Source organism: Eurosta solidaginis, chromosome 4, assembly GCF_040869045.1.
Source record: "Eurosta solidaginis isolate ZX-2024a chromosome 4, ASM4086904v1, whole genome shotgun sequence".
Lineage (NCBI taxonomy): Eukaryota > Metazoa > Arthropoda > Insecta > Diptera > Tephritidae > Eurosta > Eurosta solidaginis.
In genome coordinates this window covers 15,955,929-15,977,798 of record NC_090322.1, presented here as the reverse complement: position 1 = coordinate 15,977,798, position 21,870 = coordinate 15,955,929, and the positions used below count along the sequence as shown (strand labels likewise).

The window sequence follows — 21,870 nt, the reverse complement described above, 5'->3', positions numbered from 1 at the left end:
AACAAACTAGTTGTGAGTAAAGTAAGGAGCAACAGCATAGAGCAGCAGTCAGCGTTGCCAGAGGACGAAAAAAATACTTCATTAGATGGAAATATTGCAAAATGTTATTTAAACGCAAAAATATTAACTAATTGGTTTCTATTTTCGCATATTAATGTAAAATGTACTTAATTCGCCAAGATTAGGTTAATAGGGCGTGCGTGGGAATTTCCCACACTTCCATTCGGAGACATTTTTGTTGAATGTGAGTGTACTCAGTGAGTGATGGGTGGCGGCACATTCGTCCAACCAGATTAATTCCTAGTGGTCCTCAAAAAACCATTTGCCTTCTCTTATGGACTTAAGTAGGTGTGAAACATCGAAAACCCGTCTTGAGTCGTCTTGTTTGCACTCAAAGAGAAAGTGATGAATCCACTCCTCTTCCTCCTAATCCTGACAGCTTCTGCAGTGGGAGCTTGTTGGTATGCGCCACCGTCGGTGCATTTGTGCAATAGCGCAATGGCCAGTGATGACACCCGTAAATACTCTCACTGCAGATTTGTTTAGTTTAAGAAGGAAGCTCGTTACATTCGTATCCAAAGATGGCCATAAGATTTTAGATACCTCGCAATCATCCCAATTAGTCCACAGCGTTTCCATTGCCCTAATCTCCAATTCCTCGATTTTCCTCAGAAGATTACCAAGCAGCGGTCGTAAGGAGATATCCGCCTTGCTATGTCCATTTCGGAACTTTTCCTGGCTACATCTTCCACAAAATCATTCCCTTTTAATATCGCTGTGTCCCGGGACCCAACAAAGAGAGTAATTTAGGTGTTTTATGGACGCCAGTGAGGCTTGACACCACCGCACGATATTCGACTTTACCACATGGGATCCTAATATCTGTCAGGCGCCTGGCTGTAGATCGATCGTTCGATCGAATGACTTCGTCTTGCATGCCATGCGGTGAGGTTACCTTGTTCTTTCCGAAAGCCCTTTTGTAGGTGTAAGATGCTGCTACAGCTTTCTTTGTTAATTTGGAGTCGAGTATCATGCCAATATATTTTGCTTCAGACGAGACATTTTTCGTTGTGACGTTTAGCCTCGGTTAGTTAAAGGGGTTGATTTTTGTCTTGTGAACAGAACAATTTCCGTTTTTGTTGGATTTAGCCCCATTCCGCAAAGTGCTGTATCTATAAGCTTGTTTCTTTCGCCCTAAAGATTTCTTGAATTTCATTATGTACCAGTATCCAAAGAAGTGGCGATTGCACGCCGCCCTGACGTATGCCTCTAGAAGACATTTTACACACTGAACCAGTTGCGTTGACGACCTAGTCTAGAGCATAGAATCGATCCATGCAAATATAGTCTTGGGTTTCATGTCGTATAAGTGCTCTACAGATGGTCTCCATTTGAGCGTTGTCCACCAAACTCAGATAGCTTTCTCCTGCGAGAATTTTCCACGGCAGAAAGATTTTCGACGATTGAATATTTTTTGAATGCATTTTTCTGAAATTTCAGTCTTCATTGAAAATAAATCTTTCCGTATGGCATCGTTGATGGCAGGTCGTTTTTGTGCGATAGGTCTTTCGTACAACCGACCACAAAACCGTTTTACTTATTTAGTTGAATGTCTGCAGGAGACAAATAACAAGAAGAGAAAATAAACATAAAAAAAACAACAAACAAGTGGCTAAACAAGAATTTATGACTGCGCTAAGCCATTATCACGGGAGCGCAAGATTGTTGCAGGCGAAGGCGATGGATAAGAGGCGTTTAAGACAACAGACAAAAAGGAAAAAAACAAAAACTTATTTATGCGCAAAAAAAGAACAAATGAGGAATTCGACGCGAACACGCCAATAAAGGTAGTAGCACACATGGTAGTCGTACATGTACCTGAACTGACCTTCAACGTTAGCAGGAAGTCTAGGAAACGATTGTAATGTGCTGGCGTTAAGTAATTGAGCAAATGGCTATATAATTATTGAGAACACAACTTTGAAGGCTGAAATTTTGAAGACTAGCACTATCGAGGCAATTAAATGAGGTTAAGGCGAAGAGATTGATTTACGGTTTGTATGTGATGGCAATTAGGGTATTTTTAAGGGCTTAAATAGTAGTTTAATTATTTAAAAGGGAATTTTCGATAGATTTTAGAACATATGTCTAAAAACTCAATTAGAATAATTGCACTGCTGAGATTTTTTCAATATGAGATGAGGTCAACAGAAGGAAGCACAATTTACGCTGAAACTAAACATCGAGAAGAGTCTAAACATATTTGAGTTTGAATACCAACATTCTCCGGGAGGACCTCTCGGGATCGACCGGACTCCAGATATCATCTTCTTACACCGTTTCAAACGTAATAAGAAGTACGATTATCGTGTCATGGAATTGGTATCACAACTGGCCATTGTTATGGGAATAAACCCAGGTACCAGTGGTGCACAAAGTCAGCATAGTTTCGAATACAAACGCAACATTTTTTATAGGAGTATGTGTGTACGAGGAGAAAGGTGAAACAAATCGATATGCCAAAAAGGGGGAAAACAATGATTTTATATATATTTATTCCGAATCAGACATCGATCTCATAAATTAGTATTAAGTACTTACACCTAACATTCAAGTTTTTTACGCCCATTTCTCACTTCTCGTTATATATCGAAACTTTTAACTTTCCATACTTTTCTCTATTAATGAACACCATAACCTATAACAAATATACAAGCTTTAGAGACATCAATGCGATAAATATAAAAAACTTTACCATAAACTGCGTCTTCCTAAATATACGTTCGCTAAAAACAAATTTTAACAGCTTTATAACAGAAATATATCCAATCATAAATAATATTGATATAATAATCTTAGTTGGAACCAATATAGTAGAAGGAGAACAAAATCTATTTTCTATCGCCGGCTTTGTCGCAGAGTTCGTCAACAGAGAACGAAGTAAAGGAGGTGGTGTAGTTGTATTTATTAGAGATCGCCTGTCCTATAAATATGCCCCTTCGAAAACTATTTCTTACGAAACCATAGTAATTGATATCATACCTAACAACAACACTGAACTCAAATGCAAACTATACGCCATATACCGACCCCCGCTCAATAGCACCCATGAGTTTGTCAGAGAGCTGGAGAGCACACTGAAGAATGCGGATGATGAAGAATGCGCAATAGTTATTGGTGACATAAACATCAATATATTTGATACCAACAATAGGCAAGCTATGCTTTACCTAGACATGTTATCTTCGTATGGATTTGAAAATATTATTAAAGATTATACAAGAGTAGATGTGAAGAGAAAAAGCGACACATGCTTTGACCACATTTTTATCAAAAGCAAAGATGCAAAATTACACTCCGCAATAATAGAGACCAATATTTCTGACCATTACTGCCTTTTACTTGGTGTCACTTTTGGTGAACGCGATAGAGTTAGTAAGAGCACAAATATGTTCTCTGTATCATTAAATGACAAAAAAGTCGCTGATCAACTGCGTGAGGTTAATTGGAACGAAGTACTAGAATGTACAAACGTTAGCACTATGTATGAAAAGATACTTTCTACCTTTGGATGTATCTACGAGAATGCTTTGGTCAAACATACAAAGAAACCTCGAAAACCAAATGATTGGCTAACGAGCGAAATATTACGTCTGTGTAAGAAGCGGGATAGTCTGTACAAAAAATGGAAGGCTAACCCATATGATAGGAACATAGAAATGCAATACAAAAAAATTTAGAAATCACGTAAATAAAACAATTAATAAAAGAAAACACGAATACTATCGAGAAAAATTCGCAGCCTGTAGATATGATATCCGTAAAACATGAATTAATAGGAAGGAAACCCATTAGCACTGACGAAATGTTGTTTAGGAATTTTATATGTGGGGATTTCAAAAGTATCTGTGATACCTTTATTATAACTTTTGATAACGGCATTAAACAAGCAGTCCACAATTTTGACATAAAGACTTTAATTGCACCAGAATGCAGTATATCGAATTCAATTTATTTAGACGAAGTAAGCGAGGAGGAAGTCCTGGATTTCATACAAAAATTAGATGGCAAAATAGGACCCGGTATAGACGGTATAAGACCAAAGGACGTTAAGAACAACGCAATTTTAATGAGTCAAATCTTAGCTAAATTTGTAAACCTCAGTCTAAGTCAAAGCGAAATCTCTGACGCATTAAAAGTTTCAGCAATAAAGCCTATACATAAATCGGGTATAAAAACCGACCCTGTAAATTATAGGCCAATATCAATACTGCCCGTAATTGAGAAAATAATGGAGGAATTATTGGTACGAAGATTGAGAAATTTTATTAATATATTAAGCGAAAACCAATATGGATTCTAGAAAGCGAAAAATATTAATCAGCTGTTAGGACATTTTTCTAATAAGGTGAATGAAAGTCTAGGTAGAAACCATCATTGCCTAGCACTATTTATAGATGTTAGCAAAGCGTTTGACACCTTATCCCACTCGAATTTTCTCAATGCATTGTATAATTCAGGGGTGCGAGGGGAAACCCTTAGATGGATTGAAAATTATCTTTCAATGCGGAAATACACAGTAAAAATACATAACACTTATAGCGAGAGACTAACAATTGAATGCAGAGTTCCCCAAGGTTCAAAGCTAGGCCCGCTTTTATACATTCTATACACTAACAGCATGCTTCAACTGCTAAAGAATTATGAAGTGTTTGCCTATGCTGATGATACAGCTGTATTAGTTCCCCATATAGACCTTAACCAAGCAATAAAAGTCATGCAGAGAAAGCTTAACATAATGACCAAGTTGTCCCATGACAATGGTTTGAGAATAAACGCATCTAAAACTAAAATTATGCATATGAAACCTCCGCATATTCCATCCTCAGAAATAAATATCCTGTTTCATAGCTTCAATTGCATACATAATAACGCCGCAGCGTGTAACTGTGCCGAGGTTTTTGAAAAAGTGAACACATACAAATATCTGGGTGTGCATCTGGACGACCACTTCAAATGGAATACCCATATCAACCATCTGCAAAAAAAGCTTAGGTCCACATCATACTTTCTGAAATATCTTAGTTTTTGCAGCTCGTATGATGTATTAAAACAAGCCTATTTGGCACTGTCAGAGTCGTACTTGAGACATGGAATTACCGCGTGGGGTTCATCCACATATTGCAACTATTTACAAGATAGTCAGAACCAGATCCTTAAAATTCTAGGCAGAAAGAAAAAGATACCTGGTTCGACAATATCCCTCAACAAAGAGCTCGGTATACTAAATGTAAAATCTATATATACAGTTACAGTTCTAAATGAATTTTACGATGAAGGTAAGTGGCGAATACCCATTGACCATCACATTGGCACCCGTAGGCGTAACGAAAACAGGTTGAGAATCCCAAAATTCTCGAACAACTACACAAAAAGAACTCTTACCGTACAATTCCCTACAATTTTAAATAACCTTCCGGTCAATCTCACTAACTTGCCTAATACTCCTGCCAGGAAGTCAGTTTTGGTAAAGTTTATTAAGAGCATAATATAATGATTGTCCAAGCACATACATAAATTCTGTATCTTTCTTCCCACTCTTTTCCTTCTTCCTACACTACCAACTCTTATATATTCTTCCTTTAACTAATGTGTAGACATATCTATAGAATTTGTGAATTTAGTCTTAAGACTCAAAGTATTAGTTTTAAGATTTTTTGTTGTTATATCTGAATAACCGCAGATAAGCGCCAAGCTTCGCGGGAACTGTTTCCATTGTAAAAGAATTGTAAAAAATTGATTTTAAATAAATACAAAATACAATACAATACAATATTGAGTTAGTTCAATTTTAACATGCTATAAGTGAAGTACGCGAGTACATTAAATTGTGAGGCTCTACTACCATAGTAGTGCTATTAATAAAGAGCATTTGTGCGTATTTATGCGATAGTTCATTGATTAGAACTTCATTCCATTTGTTTGATTGATTTTCCAAAAGGGTGAATATTTGATGTCATCCGTCATCATGAAAGTGACACTGATGATGGCGCAAGGCCGAAACCGGGTTGTCTCCAAACCAAATTTGACAAGGAATACCGGATAATCGTTCCAATTTACATAAATTATCGAGAGCTTCTTAAGATTCGCAACAATATCATTGCTGTCTAAAACAATGCTTACACAGGAAAACTGCAGTTAGACTAAAAATATTCCGAAATACTGAGAAAAATTATTATAAAGAAATTTTTAAGTTAGTAAAAAGAAGTACCCTTAAAAAAATTACCACATATAGCAATATTTTTAAATATATACTATAAGCCTTGAGGAATTTGCTTTGTTTGCACACAATTAATAAACGTTTTTTTTCGCTTTAATATTGTTTTTTCATTCTTATGAAACGACAGCACTGATAAAACCATTGCTGCGGCTGTGCTGCACTGTTTAAAAAGTGGAAAATTATAATAATATGCCGCGGGCTGATAACCGATAATATATTTCCAATGCTCATATCAATATAGTCAAACGGAAAAGAGTAGTAAAAGATAAAGCAAGGGAAATCATATTTATTTTATTACTAGTTTTTAATATTTTTTTTCTCCGCAATTCAAAGCTAATTATTCTTAGTTTCTACTTGATTTCGGTTATCAGAACCTTCGATTTTAGATAATCTAGGTATATGCTTGTTTTTGTTTGTTGATTGGTTAATCATAACACGTAACTGCCAACCTAAAAAGTTAGTAGGAAAAGTGTTGGCGATTGAAAATTAATGGCAAAAGTAGAACGGGAAGAAGAGGCACTTGAATTTTATGTTTTATTTTCAATATATGAACACGTCATATTGCGTGCTTTTACCTATAAGGAAATAATCATTAACTCAAACCGGCCATTTACCGGAAAGCATATGAGCACGCACTTATTCATCACCGCAAGTACCAAAACCAACAAGACTATGTAGGCATATACCTTCCATTCAAGGTAAACAACATAAATAAATATCCATTGTAGCCTCCCTGGAGCGTTCATTTATTGGAAATATTGCTGAGCAAATAAAACATACACACAAGTGTAAATATGTAAATATAAATACAATAAAGGAACCAACTTATCAACCCTGACAGCAAAGGATATGTCGTTTGTCTGGCTCACATTTTTGCTTTAGCGCATATGATACTCCAACTATAATAGCATATGTATACTAAAGTACTCATAGTACACTATGAGGGTTAACGCGCAAAGAAAATTGCATTACAAAACAAATACTTATTGAGAAATAACGGATGATTCATAAGCAATTGTTAGCTAATTAAAGTAGCAATAAATGATTATTGAGCAAATAAGGAATAACTCAAGGCTAAGATGTGAATAGAAATAAAGTTGTCCAAGTGCTGTGTTGAAGGGCAAAACAAAAATGTAAAGTTGGATTAAATATTACTTAGATGAGTATGAAAAGTTTCTAGAACAACGCTCTTCAAAACCGAAAATGTGACTGCGTTGGTAAGAGTATGATGATGTAGTGGTAGTTGTTTAGTCGTTGATCAACGAGCAATGAAGACGAGTGCACGCATTTTTTGCTAACATTCAAAAAATATTTCGTAAATATGTTATTAAAATATTATTGTAATACATAAGAGTACCAAATAATTAAAATGAAATTGAATATTAAAAATAAGAATTATACACAACGATCATAGAACGAGCACTAAAACAAGGATCTAACAAATATTTATAAGAAATATGTAATGCTCATTCATAGGATTAGTACCCGGCATTGAGGATCAGTGTAGAAATTTTAAAACAACATACAAATATAGCCACTCCAGAAAAGAGTACGACTTAATAATCTACTGAGGATTTAGAATATGAAAAACAAACTCTCAATTAAGACAAAATTAATAATTGGTTGATCTAAACATAAAACAAGTTCAATATTCAGCAATGCACGGAAGTTAAATTGATGGAATGAGGAAGGCTTAACATCAACTATTTTCAAAAATAGCTAAAAGATAAAAAACAAATCACATGATCGTGGCACCAAGTTCTAGAAAGCTTTTGCTTTATCGCTACCTCACCAGAAATTTTTAGCAATCAGTCTGCGTAAAACTAAAACCCTCACTGAAAATGTGCGCTGAGATTTTAAAAGACATAATATAAAGAAGAAACTTTTTATATCCCAGACTGGGTAATTAAATACTTGAAACTCTCCTAAAAACTTTCCAAAAAACATTAAAGCAGTTCAAACTCTTCAAAAACGTCTCTTACAGAATAAGTTTTCACAATTCTCCAAAAACAAAAATCTCTAATAAAACCTGCAGGGATAAATGTTACTCGTTAAAAATTAGGAAGTAAATTTTTGGAACTCCCCAAAGCTGTGAAACCAAAATAAATCCTCCACAAATGCTGAAAAGTTAGGTTTAGCCCATGCACTGCGACCTTTATTTAGATCTATTGTGCTCGATTATTTTTAAATATTCGTGTGCATTTATTTACTTGCTAGTGAGCTCTTATTTAAGCGTTATTTTGTTATTTTGTTTAATTGTTTTTTAGTTTGTTTTTATGGTTATTTTTAAATTTGTTTAATATATTCGTTTTAATGATTTTGTGTTCTAAGTTTTAACAGAAATATTTTTTGTTAGCTTTTGAAATAACGTGTTTAAATTTCTTAGCTTAATTTTTTATTTTTTTATTTTTTTTTTTATTGTATCGAATTTTTTATTTTAATTTTTTGTTTTGCTAATTTTTTTTCTTATTTTTTATTTTATAAAATTTTTTTATTTTATTTTTTTGTTCAAAATAATTCATTTTTTTTTTTAATTTTTGGTTTTTATTTAATTTTTTTTTTTAATTCTTTTTTCTTATTTTTTGTTTAAATTATTTTTATGTTGTTTTTATTATTTTTTTTTATTCACAATTTTTATTCATAAGCTTTGTCTACTTTGAGTGCCGATATCACATGCTCTTTCTTCCTTATACCCAACAAATTTTCTTTGTTGTCAGCTGAGCACATTCACTTTAGTTAATTTAGCTGTTTTCTTTGTATTTTTTATATATTTTGTTGATAACGGAAATGCACTTGAATTTTGTTTTTGTTTTGTCGTCACAAATTGCATTTGTTATTGTTGTTGTTCTCACACATATGTTATTTGCTTTGTTGCTTTCATTCTCGTTCAAGCTTTTCTACTTCTTTCAATGCAACCCACCTTGGCCACATTTCTTTAAATTCACAAGCAAGCAAGGGTTAAAGAAACGTACATATGCATTTCTTGGCACAGAAAATATGAACACACACTTGGTATACATGAACTTGTTTTTTTTTTTTGTATTCATATTCGTTATTCATTGCTACATACGCCGTACGTGTTTTTTTCTTTCTTTAAATCAGCAAACACTTCAATTTTTATTTCGGAGTTCTCTCATTTCACTGTTTGCTTTTGGCAACGCGTTCTTTTTCAGCAGATATGAGTATCTATTAAAATCTTGCTTTTGTTGTTGTGTAGGTAATTTTTTTAACGGTTGTTGCTATTTATATTTTATATCTTTTCCACAATCGTTTTTAGTTTTGCTTTTTTTGTAGATTTATAATTTTATTTGTTCGTTATAGTAACTTTCACAGACACACACACATTTGAATTAGACATGAACGTTTGTATAACTGAACTTCATTTCCTACTTCATGCAGCACATTTTCGTTATACTTTTCCGCCACAGAAAAGCACGCCACTTGAAAACTAGCAGTATGAATGAACTTCCTTGAATTTTTTAAATATTCACACTCGGAAACTTAAATAAAAGATTTATTATATTTATTCTTTCGTACTTTTCATGAATTTTTCTTTTTCTCTATTTTTTGTGGCTAATTGGTTAAAAGTTTTCCTTTTTTTATTTATTCATTTTTTTCAAAATTGTTTTATTTTTACTTTTACTAAGTAGAAATTGGGAGTTTTTCAAATGTTATTTCACCAAACTTTTTTTTTTATTTTTATTTTTTTTTCAAATTTACATAAATACTTTTTTTATTGATACTCTCACTTTTTTAATAATGTGTTGTTTAGGAGTGTTTAACATCTTGTTAGCTTTCCATATCGTCCAAAAAAATGTATACCACATTTCCCAATTTGGTGTTTTTTTGCTGTTTTACTTCAATATAACTCATTCCGGACAGCAAAAAAATGTCAGGTCCAATAGCCTTTGCCTTAGTTTTGTATTTAAAATTGAGCTAAAATTTTAATTTAAAAATCGTTGTCATTTTAGCTTATCACGCAATGTTGTAGTTCATTGTTACTGGAAAAATTAACCAAAAAGCCAAATATACGCGTATCTTGGAAAATAATTAGAAAAATTCAACAATAAAATTTTTGTCTCAATTTTTGTTTTAGCTAGTATAGGTGGAATTAAACAAAATTTTTTTATTACAAATTTTATGCTTGATAGTGTTGTAGTTTTTTCTTTTCTAATAATTGTTTTATTTTTTTTTTTTATTTTTACTTTTACTAAGTAGAAATTGGGAGTTTTTCAAATGTTATTTCACCAAACTTTTTAAAAAAAATTTTTTTTCAAGTTTTAAACTTTTTTCTGTCTAAATTATGTATACTTTTTTCTTTATTTAATGTTTGTTTATAAAATTTTTGTTTTATTTAATTAATTTTTATTATTTATTGATAAATTACAAGTTTTCAAAGTTTAGTTTAAATTTCCATTTTTTTCTAAATTTGAAAATCACATTTAATACATATTTCCTCAAAATATTTTTTTTAAGTACATATTTACACAATCTTTGTTGTTTCTGAAACTTTGTATAACTGTTCACTATTGTAATTTTCAGTAACTTTTGATTATATATAAAAATAAAATAAATATTTTTAACTTATTTTTTTCCTTTCTTGTTTTTAATTTTTGCAAACGTTTTTTATTTTGTTTTGTCTAATTTTATTTATTTTAATTTTTTTTTTCAATTAATTTTTTCAAATTTCTTATTCCTTAAATGATGATTTTTACTCTTTGATCAAATTTTTTGAGATTATTTTAAGAATTTGAAAATTTTTAATTTACGTTCATTGAATGTTCATCTGGTTTTTTTTTTTCATTTAATTTTTTTCCCATTTTTATTTGTTTACATTTTAATTTCTATAAATTATAAATTTTTTGAATTTTTTTTTTAAACTTAAAGTTTTCTTAAATTTTTGTAACTTTTTTTAGTTTTTAAAAATTTGTATATTTTGGTCTCTTTTTTAATAAAAAAAAACCTATAATTATTAAATCAATTTTTAATTTTTGCGTATACAAAAAAATATTCTTTCTGGACGTTTTTTTATTTATAATTAGTTCAGCTTTATTTCAGTTTTAATATATTTCGAAATCGAAAAACTTCCATTTTAGTTTCATTTTATTAGTATTTCTACTCTACCAGTCTACTCTTCGTTTTCACCCTTTCTCTCAGCACTTTCTAAGACAAAAAATAACTCATAGCTATCAAATGCCAGCAAACTTACCTTGGGCAATTCACGTTTTCTACGAAAGATCACGCCATCGTTCTCAATATAATCGGGCACCTCTTTGCGATTGGAGAAATTAAATACCATCGATGTATTTTCCTGTGCAACGCTGGGTGGCGTTTGACGTTTAATGCGTAACGCCCATAGCGGACTATTATTAGTTTGCGCTGCTGCATCTAACTCCGTAAAACCGGAAGTGCTTGGAGTCAAGCCTGCGGCGCCAGACGTCAATGACGTGGCATGCGCGCTGCTACTGGATTTCACATTTGTGTTTATCACGGTATTAAGACTAGCGTTGGCAGCGCCGGGGGATGAACTAGCATTGGCGACGGCTGCCACTGATGAACCACCAACACCACCATCCGCTAAGACGCCTGCCGTTTTCTTCATTTCATTTATGCGATTTTTTTCAATTTCGCGACTTGTCAGCTGCTGTGGGCTGTGGTAAATGGAGGAATGCGTTGCTACTTGTGTTGTTGTTGTATTATTATGGTAGGCGTTATGTTGCTTCAATGCTTCCATATGTTGTTGTAGCAATTGTTGTTGATTGGAAACGTTCGTATGCGAATTCGTTGCCTGCTGCGCTGCAGTTGCAGTAACTAGCGGGCGTATGACGCCAATTTGTTTACCAGGCGTCGCGTTCAATACGGATGTGGGAATTTCACTTTTTGATTTTTGTTCTAATAAACTTTTACCACCGCTAGCAAATTTGAATTGTTGTGTTGTGCCTGCGCGTGCGATATTGTCGAGTGCTGTGCGCGTTATACGTTTTGTAGTGGGTGCTGAAGCCAACAAACCGTCCTCGTCGTCGCTAAGATCACTACTAATTGCTGTGGTGACGGTTCCTGCCTGCACTGAATCGTGTTCTACGATTGACTCGTCGCCGCCGCTAGCGCTTGTGCCAGCACGATCAATATGCTGTTTCGCCGCTTTGTTGGCGCTATTTTCGTTGTTGCCTTCGAGGGCTGCGTCACCAAAATCGGCTGTTTCACCCGCGTCAACGCCACCAACAAGCTCTTTATTACTCGCGCCTCCCCCACCACATTCTCCAAAACTTGCTTGTTTATTATTGCTCAACTCGCTGTTATTGACGAATTCGTTGTCGTGTGCCAATTGCGCTGAGTTTTGCTTATTCAATTGTGCTGGCGACTGTTTTACTTCCTTTGTTATTGTTGGCTGTTGTTGTTGCTGTGTTTTATCCACTTCCTCTATGCCCAGCTTTTCGAGCTTTTTCGTTAAAGCTGTCACTGGCGAATCGACATTTTCCATTAAAAGCTTATGTCTTGCTGGAACGATATCAGGCGAATGCTCTGCTAAGCCAACGCCGACGGCGCCGCTATTTGTCTCTAGCACAGCGGCTACAGTAGCGAAATTTGAGGTCGCCGTCGTTGACTTTCCAGACGCAATCGATACCGCATTAGTTGTTTTGCGCCCTAGTGGACTGCTGAGTAAATCACTAGCGCCCACTACCGGCTTAGCGGCCGGCTTTGTTAGCAACGGTGTACTTAATTTTTTGGTGGGACTTAACGGTGGTTTGGGGAATACAATTGCAGGCTTATTCTCTTTAATGATTGTTTTGTAAGTGGCCACTTTGCTAGCAACCTCTCCAGTGCCGTTCATGCGATTGGGACCGCGTCCGCGCCTATTTGCGGTCGCTTCAAACTTTTTCAATGTTTGCTTAACCAAATCAGGCGGTGGGCGCTCGGTATCATCAATCACTGAAGTCAAACGCTTTGGCGGCATTGAATCTGTACCGAGTATGAGACGGCTGCGCGCATTATTTATTTTATCTTCGATGGTTACACAAGTAGGTTGCGGCGTATTGGACGCATGTTGTCCACTACGTTGTTGAGGTTGATAACTGGTGCGATTAAGGGCGACATATTGCCATGGAGAACGCTCACAGAGTAACGCCTCAACGGAACGCGCGCGTTTTAACGAATCATTTCCGCGTTTTATATGACGCGAACGGGGTGTATCTGGGGTTGACGAAATAGCGCTTGGTGGCGTACCACCACCACTAACTGGAGTTGACACATGACGCGCGCCATTTGTTGTGAAGGTTTTCGGATGTTTTTGAAATGTAGTTTTTTTAAAGCAGTCCTGTGCGCCAGCAGTTTCAGTGCTATGTTTTAATATACCACCCTGCGGTTTGAGTTTGCGCTCAACTGGTGTACCGTGCTCTGTATCAGAGCGTAGCTCAACATTTCCCTCCTCCTGCCCGTTCTCCTCACCATCATTTACTTCCAAATCTATGTTTTCACCACCGCTTCCACCATCCAAATCATCCTCAGTCTCGTCATCATCATCTGCCGTTTCATCACGGTCGAGTAGATTATTAAGACTTGTAGCACGTCGCATATTCTCCAAACAATGACGCTCCTTCTCCATAGATTCACGAAAAGCGAGACTCAGGTAGCGACAACGTAATTTAGACACAATACCTGGCCCATAACTAAGATCCTCTGCGGGATCAAAATTCACTTCTTCTGTTTGGCTGGGTGCGCGTATGCGCTGACCGCTTCCGCTAAGGGCTAAAGCACGCGCACATGTGCTGCCACCACCACCACTTCCACTCCCTGCTACACCAACGCGCTGCGTATGATTTCCACTCGGCTGTGCTGTTTTCTTCATCTCTTGTGCAGCAACCATTTTTTTCTTTTGTATGGCAATGGCAGTGGGTGCTACAAATGTTTTGGTGGGCGAGTAAGCGCCTGACAAAGCTGTGTAGTTGCTCGTCGAACCAGTTTCACTACCAACACCGCCTGCTGCGCCTGCCACTTCCTGTGCATGCGATGATTTATATTTCAGATAGCGCGCTGTTATATTCGTTTGTTGTGCAGCGCTTGGCTGTGTGCCACTTAGATGCAGCTGTTGCTGATTCTTAATAAACTGATTATTGTGTAGTTTGGAAAAGATTTTGCCACTACCGCCACCACTTCCTGTCGTCGTACCGCTCGACGACGGCGGTATCACGTAATTTGAGGGTGAATATGAGCTCGATGTAGCGCTATAAGGATTATTACTGTTCTTTGTTTGCACACGACTTGTTGTTGTATTACTATTATTATAACCGGTCACCGTCGACGACGTACCGCGTTGCTCTAAATACGTTCGCTCGCGCTCGTTCTTCAAAAGAAACTGCTGTGTTGACTGCGAGTTATTTGCTTGCAAAGTGCCGATAACGACCATCGTAGGCGATAGTGGTAGCGTCGTCGCGCTCGTTGGCGTTGCGCTCTTATGCGCTCTACTTGGCGATGAGCCTGCTTGTGTTGTGGACTGTATTTGCTTGTTTGCAGGTAAACACGTTCCACAACTCTCTTCTCCTAATTCATTTGCTTGTCTTTCGCCTTCCCCATCGCATTCTATATCGACATTACCGCTACTAGCACCAACAGCTGTGGAGTTGTTACCACCGACTCCACTGTAGCCACCAGCTGTGCTGCTCTGCTTACGTTCCTCTTTTACCACCTTTGATGCCGTTACGCTAGTTGTACCTGTTAGACGTGTTATTGCGTCGCTGCTAACACCTCTCTTCTCGCCACCCACTTCTTGTTGGATTTCTTTGGTTGCAGCTGAAGACATAGATGAAGAATTCTTTATTGGAGAGTAGGCTGATCTTTGCTTTGGTATTGGCGTTGCTGTGGTTGTTGTTGGAGACAACATTTGTTGCTGTCTTTGATGTGTATCCCAATCTTTGCGATCACCACCGCTCTCACGACGTTCTCTGCTCCCCAGTGGCAGTGCCGTCGTCGGCGTATAATGACCTCCGTATAGAATTCTTTCAGTCTTTTCTTTTGTCGGCGAACTATTGTTGCTCGATGTTGGTGTGTTGCGTTTCGATGCGCGTGGTATTGGTGATACCATTGTTGTTGGTGGGGCTGTGGGAGATGCTGTTGCTGTGTTCGTTGCCGTTGGCATTTTCATAATCAGATTCATTTCCTCTTGTTCAGCTGTGATTACCGTTGTATGCTTTTGTTGGTAAGATTCGTACTCTAGCTGTTGTTGTTGTTGCTGACTAGCTGTTAGTTTGTTTATTCTGGTTGTTGTGGTTGAAATTCCAGACTTCGAAGCGGACGCGGATAAATCTCTGGTTGGAGTTATTGTTGGCGAAAAACCATCTGTAAGAAGAAAACGAAAGAAAGAAATGTTGTAATTATTGTTTGGAATGGAGAATGCGATGATGAGTCAATGCATTTTAGAGTAAATATAACTTGTTTCTTGGATAAAAAAAAAAAGAAAAGAGAAAGGAAAATGAGGTCCTGCACACAATGTGTGAATAGTTTCGAGGGCGCCGCGGCGCGTTGTCTATGAGAGCGCCAACTTCAGCCCATCGAAATAAAATAGCTGAAACTAACAAGAAAGTCTAGAGACTGTCTTAGTAAGAGCAGTCCGAAAGCGGACTGCCCACAAAATTTTAATTAAAATTATTATCAAGCCTCGAGAAAACTACAGCAAATCTAAATGCTCACAATAATGGGCTATGGAACAGTAAGGACGGATAAAAGAACTATGGAAGACGGGACTTTCAATAAATTTATTCGGCTCTCTCTCTCTCTAGCTCGGTAGTAAACGTAATGATGTGACATAGATGCGCAGATCGTAAATATGTATGTATGTCTACCGTACGCTAGCTTTACTTTTATGGATATGGGCTGCCTAACTCAATTTCCCATTACCAGTTTGTGTTGGACGCTTGATAGTCGCAATTTCGATCCTGATTCCAGCTTGACTTGCACAATGCCCTGCACGAACACAAACGAGTTCTACATCGAAAACAGTATCGCGGGCCCAGATATCAAAAGAACGTATTGAAAAGCAAAGCTTAGCGCTATAAGTTCTTCTCAGACTTGTCTTTTCTCAAATGTGGTATTTAAATATAATTATTAATTGAAAGATAGGGCCCGTATTACGTTTTACGATCAGTGACTGAGTTTTGATCACGGATCGTAAAACGTAATAAAGGTCCAGTTGATTATCGAGATTTTATAAATATTTTAGCTTTAAAAATGAAAGAGCTCATAGAGCCCACAGCTTGTGGAGTTTAAAGAAAGTGGCACGCGAGGTCAATATTCCCATCATTGGTCCAGTCTAAAGTTATCGAAAACAGGGCGTTAAAATATGGTGGTCTCATAAGAATAGTTAAGGCATTCTTTGCAGCCATTTGGGATTTTGATTTTGATGTGTCAAAGAATTCACTTGTTGGCCACATATTCAGAGGTCCCTTAAGCTAGCGCAACCTTTCCAGCCCAATCAAAAAACGAGACGGTACTAAATAACACAATATTTAATTCTAATTTAATACTGGTCAAATAAATTTATTACACATGTTTTTTTTTTAAATATCGAGGGTTGGGCTAGCTTAACTTTAAGCCCAATAAATATGCCCAATCAAAAAACGAAAACGTATTTAATTAGAGCATATTTAATGCTATTTGAATACGGGTTATTGAATTTATTACACTTGTTTTTTTTTAAATATCGAGGGTTGGGCTAGCTTAAAAACGAAAACGTATTTAATTAGAGCATATTCAATGCTAATTTAATACGGGTTAATTAAATTTATTACACTTGTTTTTTTTTTTTTTAAATATCGATACGTTTTCAGTTTTTGATGGGGCATATGGGTTGGGCTAGCTTAAACCAACCCTCGATATTTTTTAAAAACAAGTGACCCGTATTAAATTAGCTTTAAATATTGTGCAATTTACTACGGTCTCATTTTTTTGATTTGGCTGGAAAGGTTGGGCTAGCTTAAGGGACCACATATTCAGTCCCTACCGAAGTGATTTGTCATGCTCAAAGCAGTGGACCTAACACTTGAAGAAACCTTGTACGTACACAAAATAATAAACTTCAGTACCAATCAAGCTATCTTTTAGTACATGAAACTTTTCGCATATCTTCGAAATTTGTGGGGAATTGTAGGCTGAAGCTGAACTCTATTGCCAAGTAGAGTAAATTTGCGGTTAGATGAATGCCGGCCACAGAATTGATCGACCACAAAGATGTTAAGATAAGGCTGTGTAACTTGGTGCGGTGTTGAGTTATTGAGTTGACACCGAGGGTGGAGTTACTGTTGTTGATACACTATTTCATGACACCTTGGCGCAATAATGCACCAGTAACATCCCTGCAAAAATCGCGAGTACTCCATGGATGCATGTATGCGAGTGCTCCAAAATTAACCACAATTCATACAAAAAATATGGTCCAATTAACATTGCGATGTCCTAGGACTGGACCATATACTCCAGCACCGCATTACATCAGAGTAATCCATGGAGTACCCACAGTCCAATAAACATCCGTGTTGCGATTACAATCGTTAAAAACGAGCAATGATCGGCTTACAATATGTTCGTGTAGGAACATGAGTTGGTCTATTGCTGCACTACAGTGGAGTATAATGGTAAGTACTCCAGTGGACCACATGATCCAACGATTTTTGCAGAGATCAGACTAGTAAAAATTCTTTATGAGCTGGCAACACTTCAATTCACTTCCCTTATGACTGCTAAAGGCGACATCTCTTAACAGCTGTTGTGTTAATAGCCATTTAATCTGGTAACAGCTCTGTTCGGTTATTACTCAAAATTAACTCTGCCAGTTATGAACGCCAGCCATTGCCAAGAATCCACAAAACAGTATCAAGTGCACAGAAATGCATGCAACAGTTAGTACCATGTGGTTATAAGGAATAACCACTTAAGTGTTATGTAAAAGTATGTATATGAGTTAGGCTGTTATTCCTTGTGACCATATCGTACTTGATACTGTTTCAGATATTTTTGCCGATGAAGCTAGCGTTAACCAAGGTTGGAATTTGGGGGCAGCACTGCCGTCATAAACTCAGTGTCGCCAGTAGCATACCAATAACACCAAACTCATACCTGACACACAAACATCATTCGAGTCAATGGCGCATGTAATCGTTACCAACTCACTGCTTAGCAGCGCCAAAAATTCGCTTGGTTTTATAGTGCTAACTTACTGAGTTGACACCGACTTTGGCGTTGGTGTGATGTAGTAAACACAACAAAAAATGCGCCAATACACAGGCTTAATTATTGAACTGCTGTGTATGAGTAACACACATCAGTAGTGGAACCCTTTTTGAAACAATTTCGGTGTAGCTATAAAATTCTGCTACAGTTCAACTTCTGTGGGGTCGCTTTGTCTGTACTCTTTGGCATACTAGAAAGATCTTTTTGTGTATATTTCCCATCATATGTATACTATGTAATAATAATGAACGTTAGCCCTTCAATTTCTTGAAAATATGCTAATGTGTCACCCTTTCAAGTTTAAGTTAATATGTATGTTACCTTAGTATCGTTTAACAATAAATATTTTATCGAAACTTTTTCCAAGCCTCAGTGACATTGCCATTTCCACCCAGTGCAATACTCTCGAACTTGTACCACCACCCCTACCGCCACAAACACCCTAGTGGAACATATCACTATCCATATACACCTAGCATTTTAGCAGCTCTCACATTTCACACATAAAATGACTCATTGCTTGCCAACAAAACCGCTAACCAAATCAAATATACAAGTATGCAAATACAGCAAATAACAACTATATAACTGTATAAAATAAAATAAAATGTGAAACATGATTTTGCTAGCATTTTTGGTTAGTAAGTTTTTTTTTCTTATAAATTAAAATTTTTTTTCTTGCGACTCGATGTCGATAATTAAATGCGAGCACTTTGTGATGATTCCGCTCGCATTTTGCGACATTTCAACCCCAATAAAAACGAAAATTAATCAGATATATATGTGCATATGTGTTGTTTTATATATATTTTTGTTGTTTTTTTTTCTTTTTTTTTGCGCAGAAACGTGTACATATTTATGAATACGGCCATTAGTCTATTACAAGCAGTTTTTTTACTAATTTCACGAGTGTGTTTTGGGGAATTTTTTTTGCGTAATTTTTGTATGCAACTTTGCACCCTTAAAATGTGACTTTTAACTATGTGGCGCCTGGATATATTGGATACGATATTTACATTTGTTAAAATGTTTTCTGTGATTTTAAACAGAGACAGAAGTCCGGCAAGGAAGAATGTTCATATACAAAAATTGAAAAAAAATTATAACACAAAAAGTAAAAACAACAAATCAGAAAAATAATATGATACCAATACAAATGAAGATACTAAAAAATGAAAAGAAAAAAATATACATAACAATTTTTTTAAATGTATATAATGAAAAATTAAAAAAAATATATATATATTGTAGCGAGTTTTCGGAAATCCTGATTATTTTACATCTATTGCTATCGTCGAATCGCTGAACAGTCGAATAAATAACTCAAATATTCAGTATAGCAATATCTCGTTTATTTTCAACTTTACTGCAATAGTAGTACTTCACAATTACAATACTCGCGTACTTCACTAATATCCCGTTAAAATGAAAATGATCCATTATTCCTCAGCATGTGCTGCCTTTATACTCTCGGTTACTTCGTTCACCCATTTCTCCCAAGGTCTAGACTTTTCGCGACTAGCTACTTATTTATGTCTCCTTTATGTATGTATCTGATATTTACATTTCTCTTCTAGTTATATGCGTGTGTATGTGTAACAATTTCTGCTCTTAGCTGCCGACTACATATACATAATAAAAAATAAATGTAAGGCGCGATAACCTCCGAAGAGATCTAAGGCCGAGCTTCTCTTCCAATTTGCGTCGTGCTTCTCTTGATTTTCCCTACAAATTGGCCGGACGGGACCTACATGTTTTATGCCGACTCCGAACGGCATCTGCAAGGCAGATGAGTTTTAACTGAGAGCTTTTTCATGGCAGAAATACATTCGGAGCGCTTGCCAAACACTGCCGAGGGGCGACCCCGCTTAGAAAAATTGTATTCTAATTGAAAAACCTTATTTCTAAAATTTTTATGTTGCTTTGCCCGGGGTGTAGTAGGCGGAGCACGCTGCCATCACACCACGGTGGCACATATACATATGTATGTGAAATATTCTCCTGTTGTTGTGGTTGTTGTAGCGATAAGGCTGCTTTGGGGAGTGTTATCGATGTGATGGTCTTTTGCCGGATACAGATCCGGTACGCTCCGGTAACACAGCACCATTAAGGTGCTAGCCCGACCATCTCGGGAACGATTTATATGGCAACATTAAACCTTCAGGCCTTCCATCCTTCCCCACCCATGAGGAGCTTGGGGTCGCCAGAGCCTCGTCTGTTAGTGAAACAGGATTCGCCGCGGATAGGTGAGGTTGACAATTGGGCTTGGAAAAGCTGTATATTGCGCTGGCAACCTGAAGGGTTGCGCTACACAGCCCCTTGAATCTAGTATTTTAGTCGCCTCTTACGACAGACATACCTACCGCGGCTTTATTCTGACCCCCTAACCCGCTGGGGGCTTCTCTCTCCTGTTCTCAGTCTGTTAGCTTCGTTGATTACATGTGGCAGCTTGCTTTGATGTTTATATGTACATATGTGTGGCTGCTTACTTTACTGCTGTGGTGCATTTATCTACTATCAGCATACATAGTGATGTATAGAACTGCTAATATTCGCCACAATATAATAAAAAAAATTGTACACAAAGTTAAAAAAATTACTACCCAGTATTTTTATGGCTATTTTTTCATTTCCTTTATTTTTAGTTTAAAAAATGTTAAGGAAATAAAACAAAAAGGCAAAAAAATAAAAATAATAGGAAATTTTTAACAACAAACAATTAAAAAAGAGCATTCTTAAAGTACAGGCTAGTTTTTAATTTTTTTTATGGTTTCATGTCCATTTTTTATTTTTTCTTATTTAAATTTTTTTTTTGTATTAAGCATTCTTTTTTCATTTATAATTTTTGAATAAATATTTAATTTTCAATAACTTTTTTAATTTATAACCATTATTTTGTTATTTTTTTGTTCATACTTATTTTTTTTTATTATTACATTTTAATTATTTATTTTTTTTTTTTAATCTTTTTTCCACTTTCAATGCTTTATTCTTTGTTCGTATTTTATTTTTAGTTGTGTACCAAGGCATTTCAGTTTTTTACTTCAACATTATGTGTTTTTAGGCATTTGTTTAAAATTTAACAATAAAAAAGTAAAACAGGAAAAATCTAAAAAAGATTAAGTTTTAAATATGTTAACAACTTTCCAAAGCTAAAATGGTATAAACGTATGTAACGTATGTATGTTATTTGTAAAAATAAAATATCAAATAGATAAAAGATCAAAATTAAAGATAAGTAATTCAAGAAAAACTATAAATAAAAGGAAAAATAAATTCTCAATCAAGAAACATAAAATAAATAAGGATCACAAGCAAATCATTAAAAACAAACAATTTGTAAAAAGCAAAAAAAAATATTTTTCTCAAAT

The 21,870-nt window shown here is 35.8% G+C and overlaps 1 protein-coding gene across 10 annotated transcripts in view; it reads right to left on the bottom strand.

Annotated features, from left to right (window-relative positions):
- bif (bifocal) overlaps positions 1–21,870 on the bottom strand; it is a 177,700-nt gene that overhangs the window by 79,378 nt on the left and 76,452 nt on the right. For all 10 annotated transcript variants that reach the window (XM_067780346.1, XM_067780345.1, XM_067780347.1 and 7 more), the window contains one exon: positions 11,490–15,613. In XM_067780346.1, coding sequence (XP_067636447.1) covers positions 11,490–15,613 — 4,124 coding nt within the window. The remainder of the gene's footprint in view (positions 1–11,489; positions 15,614–21,870) is intronic.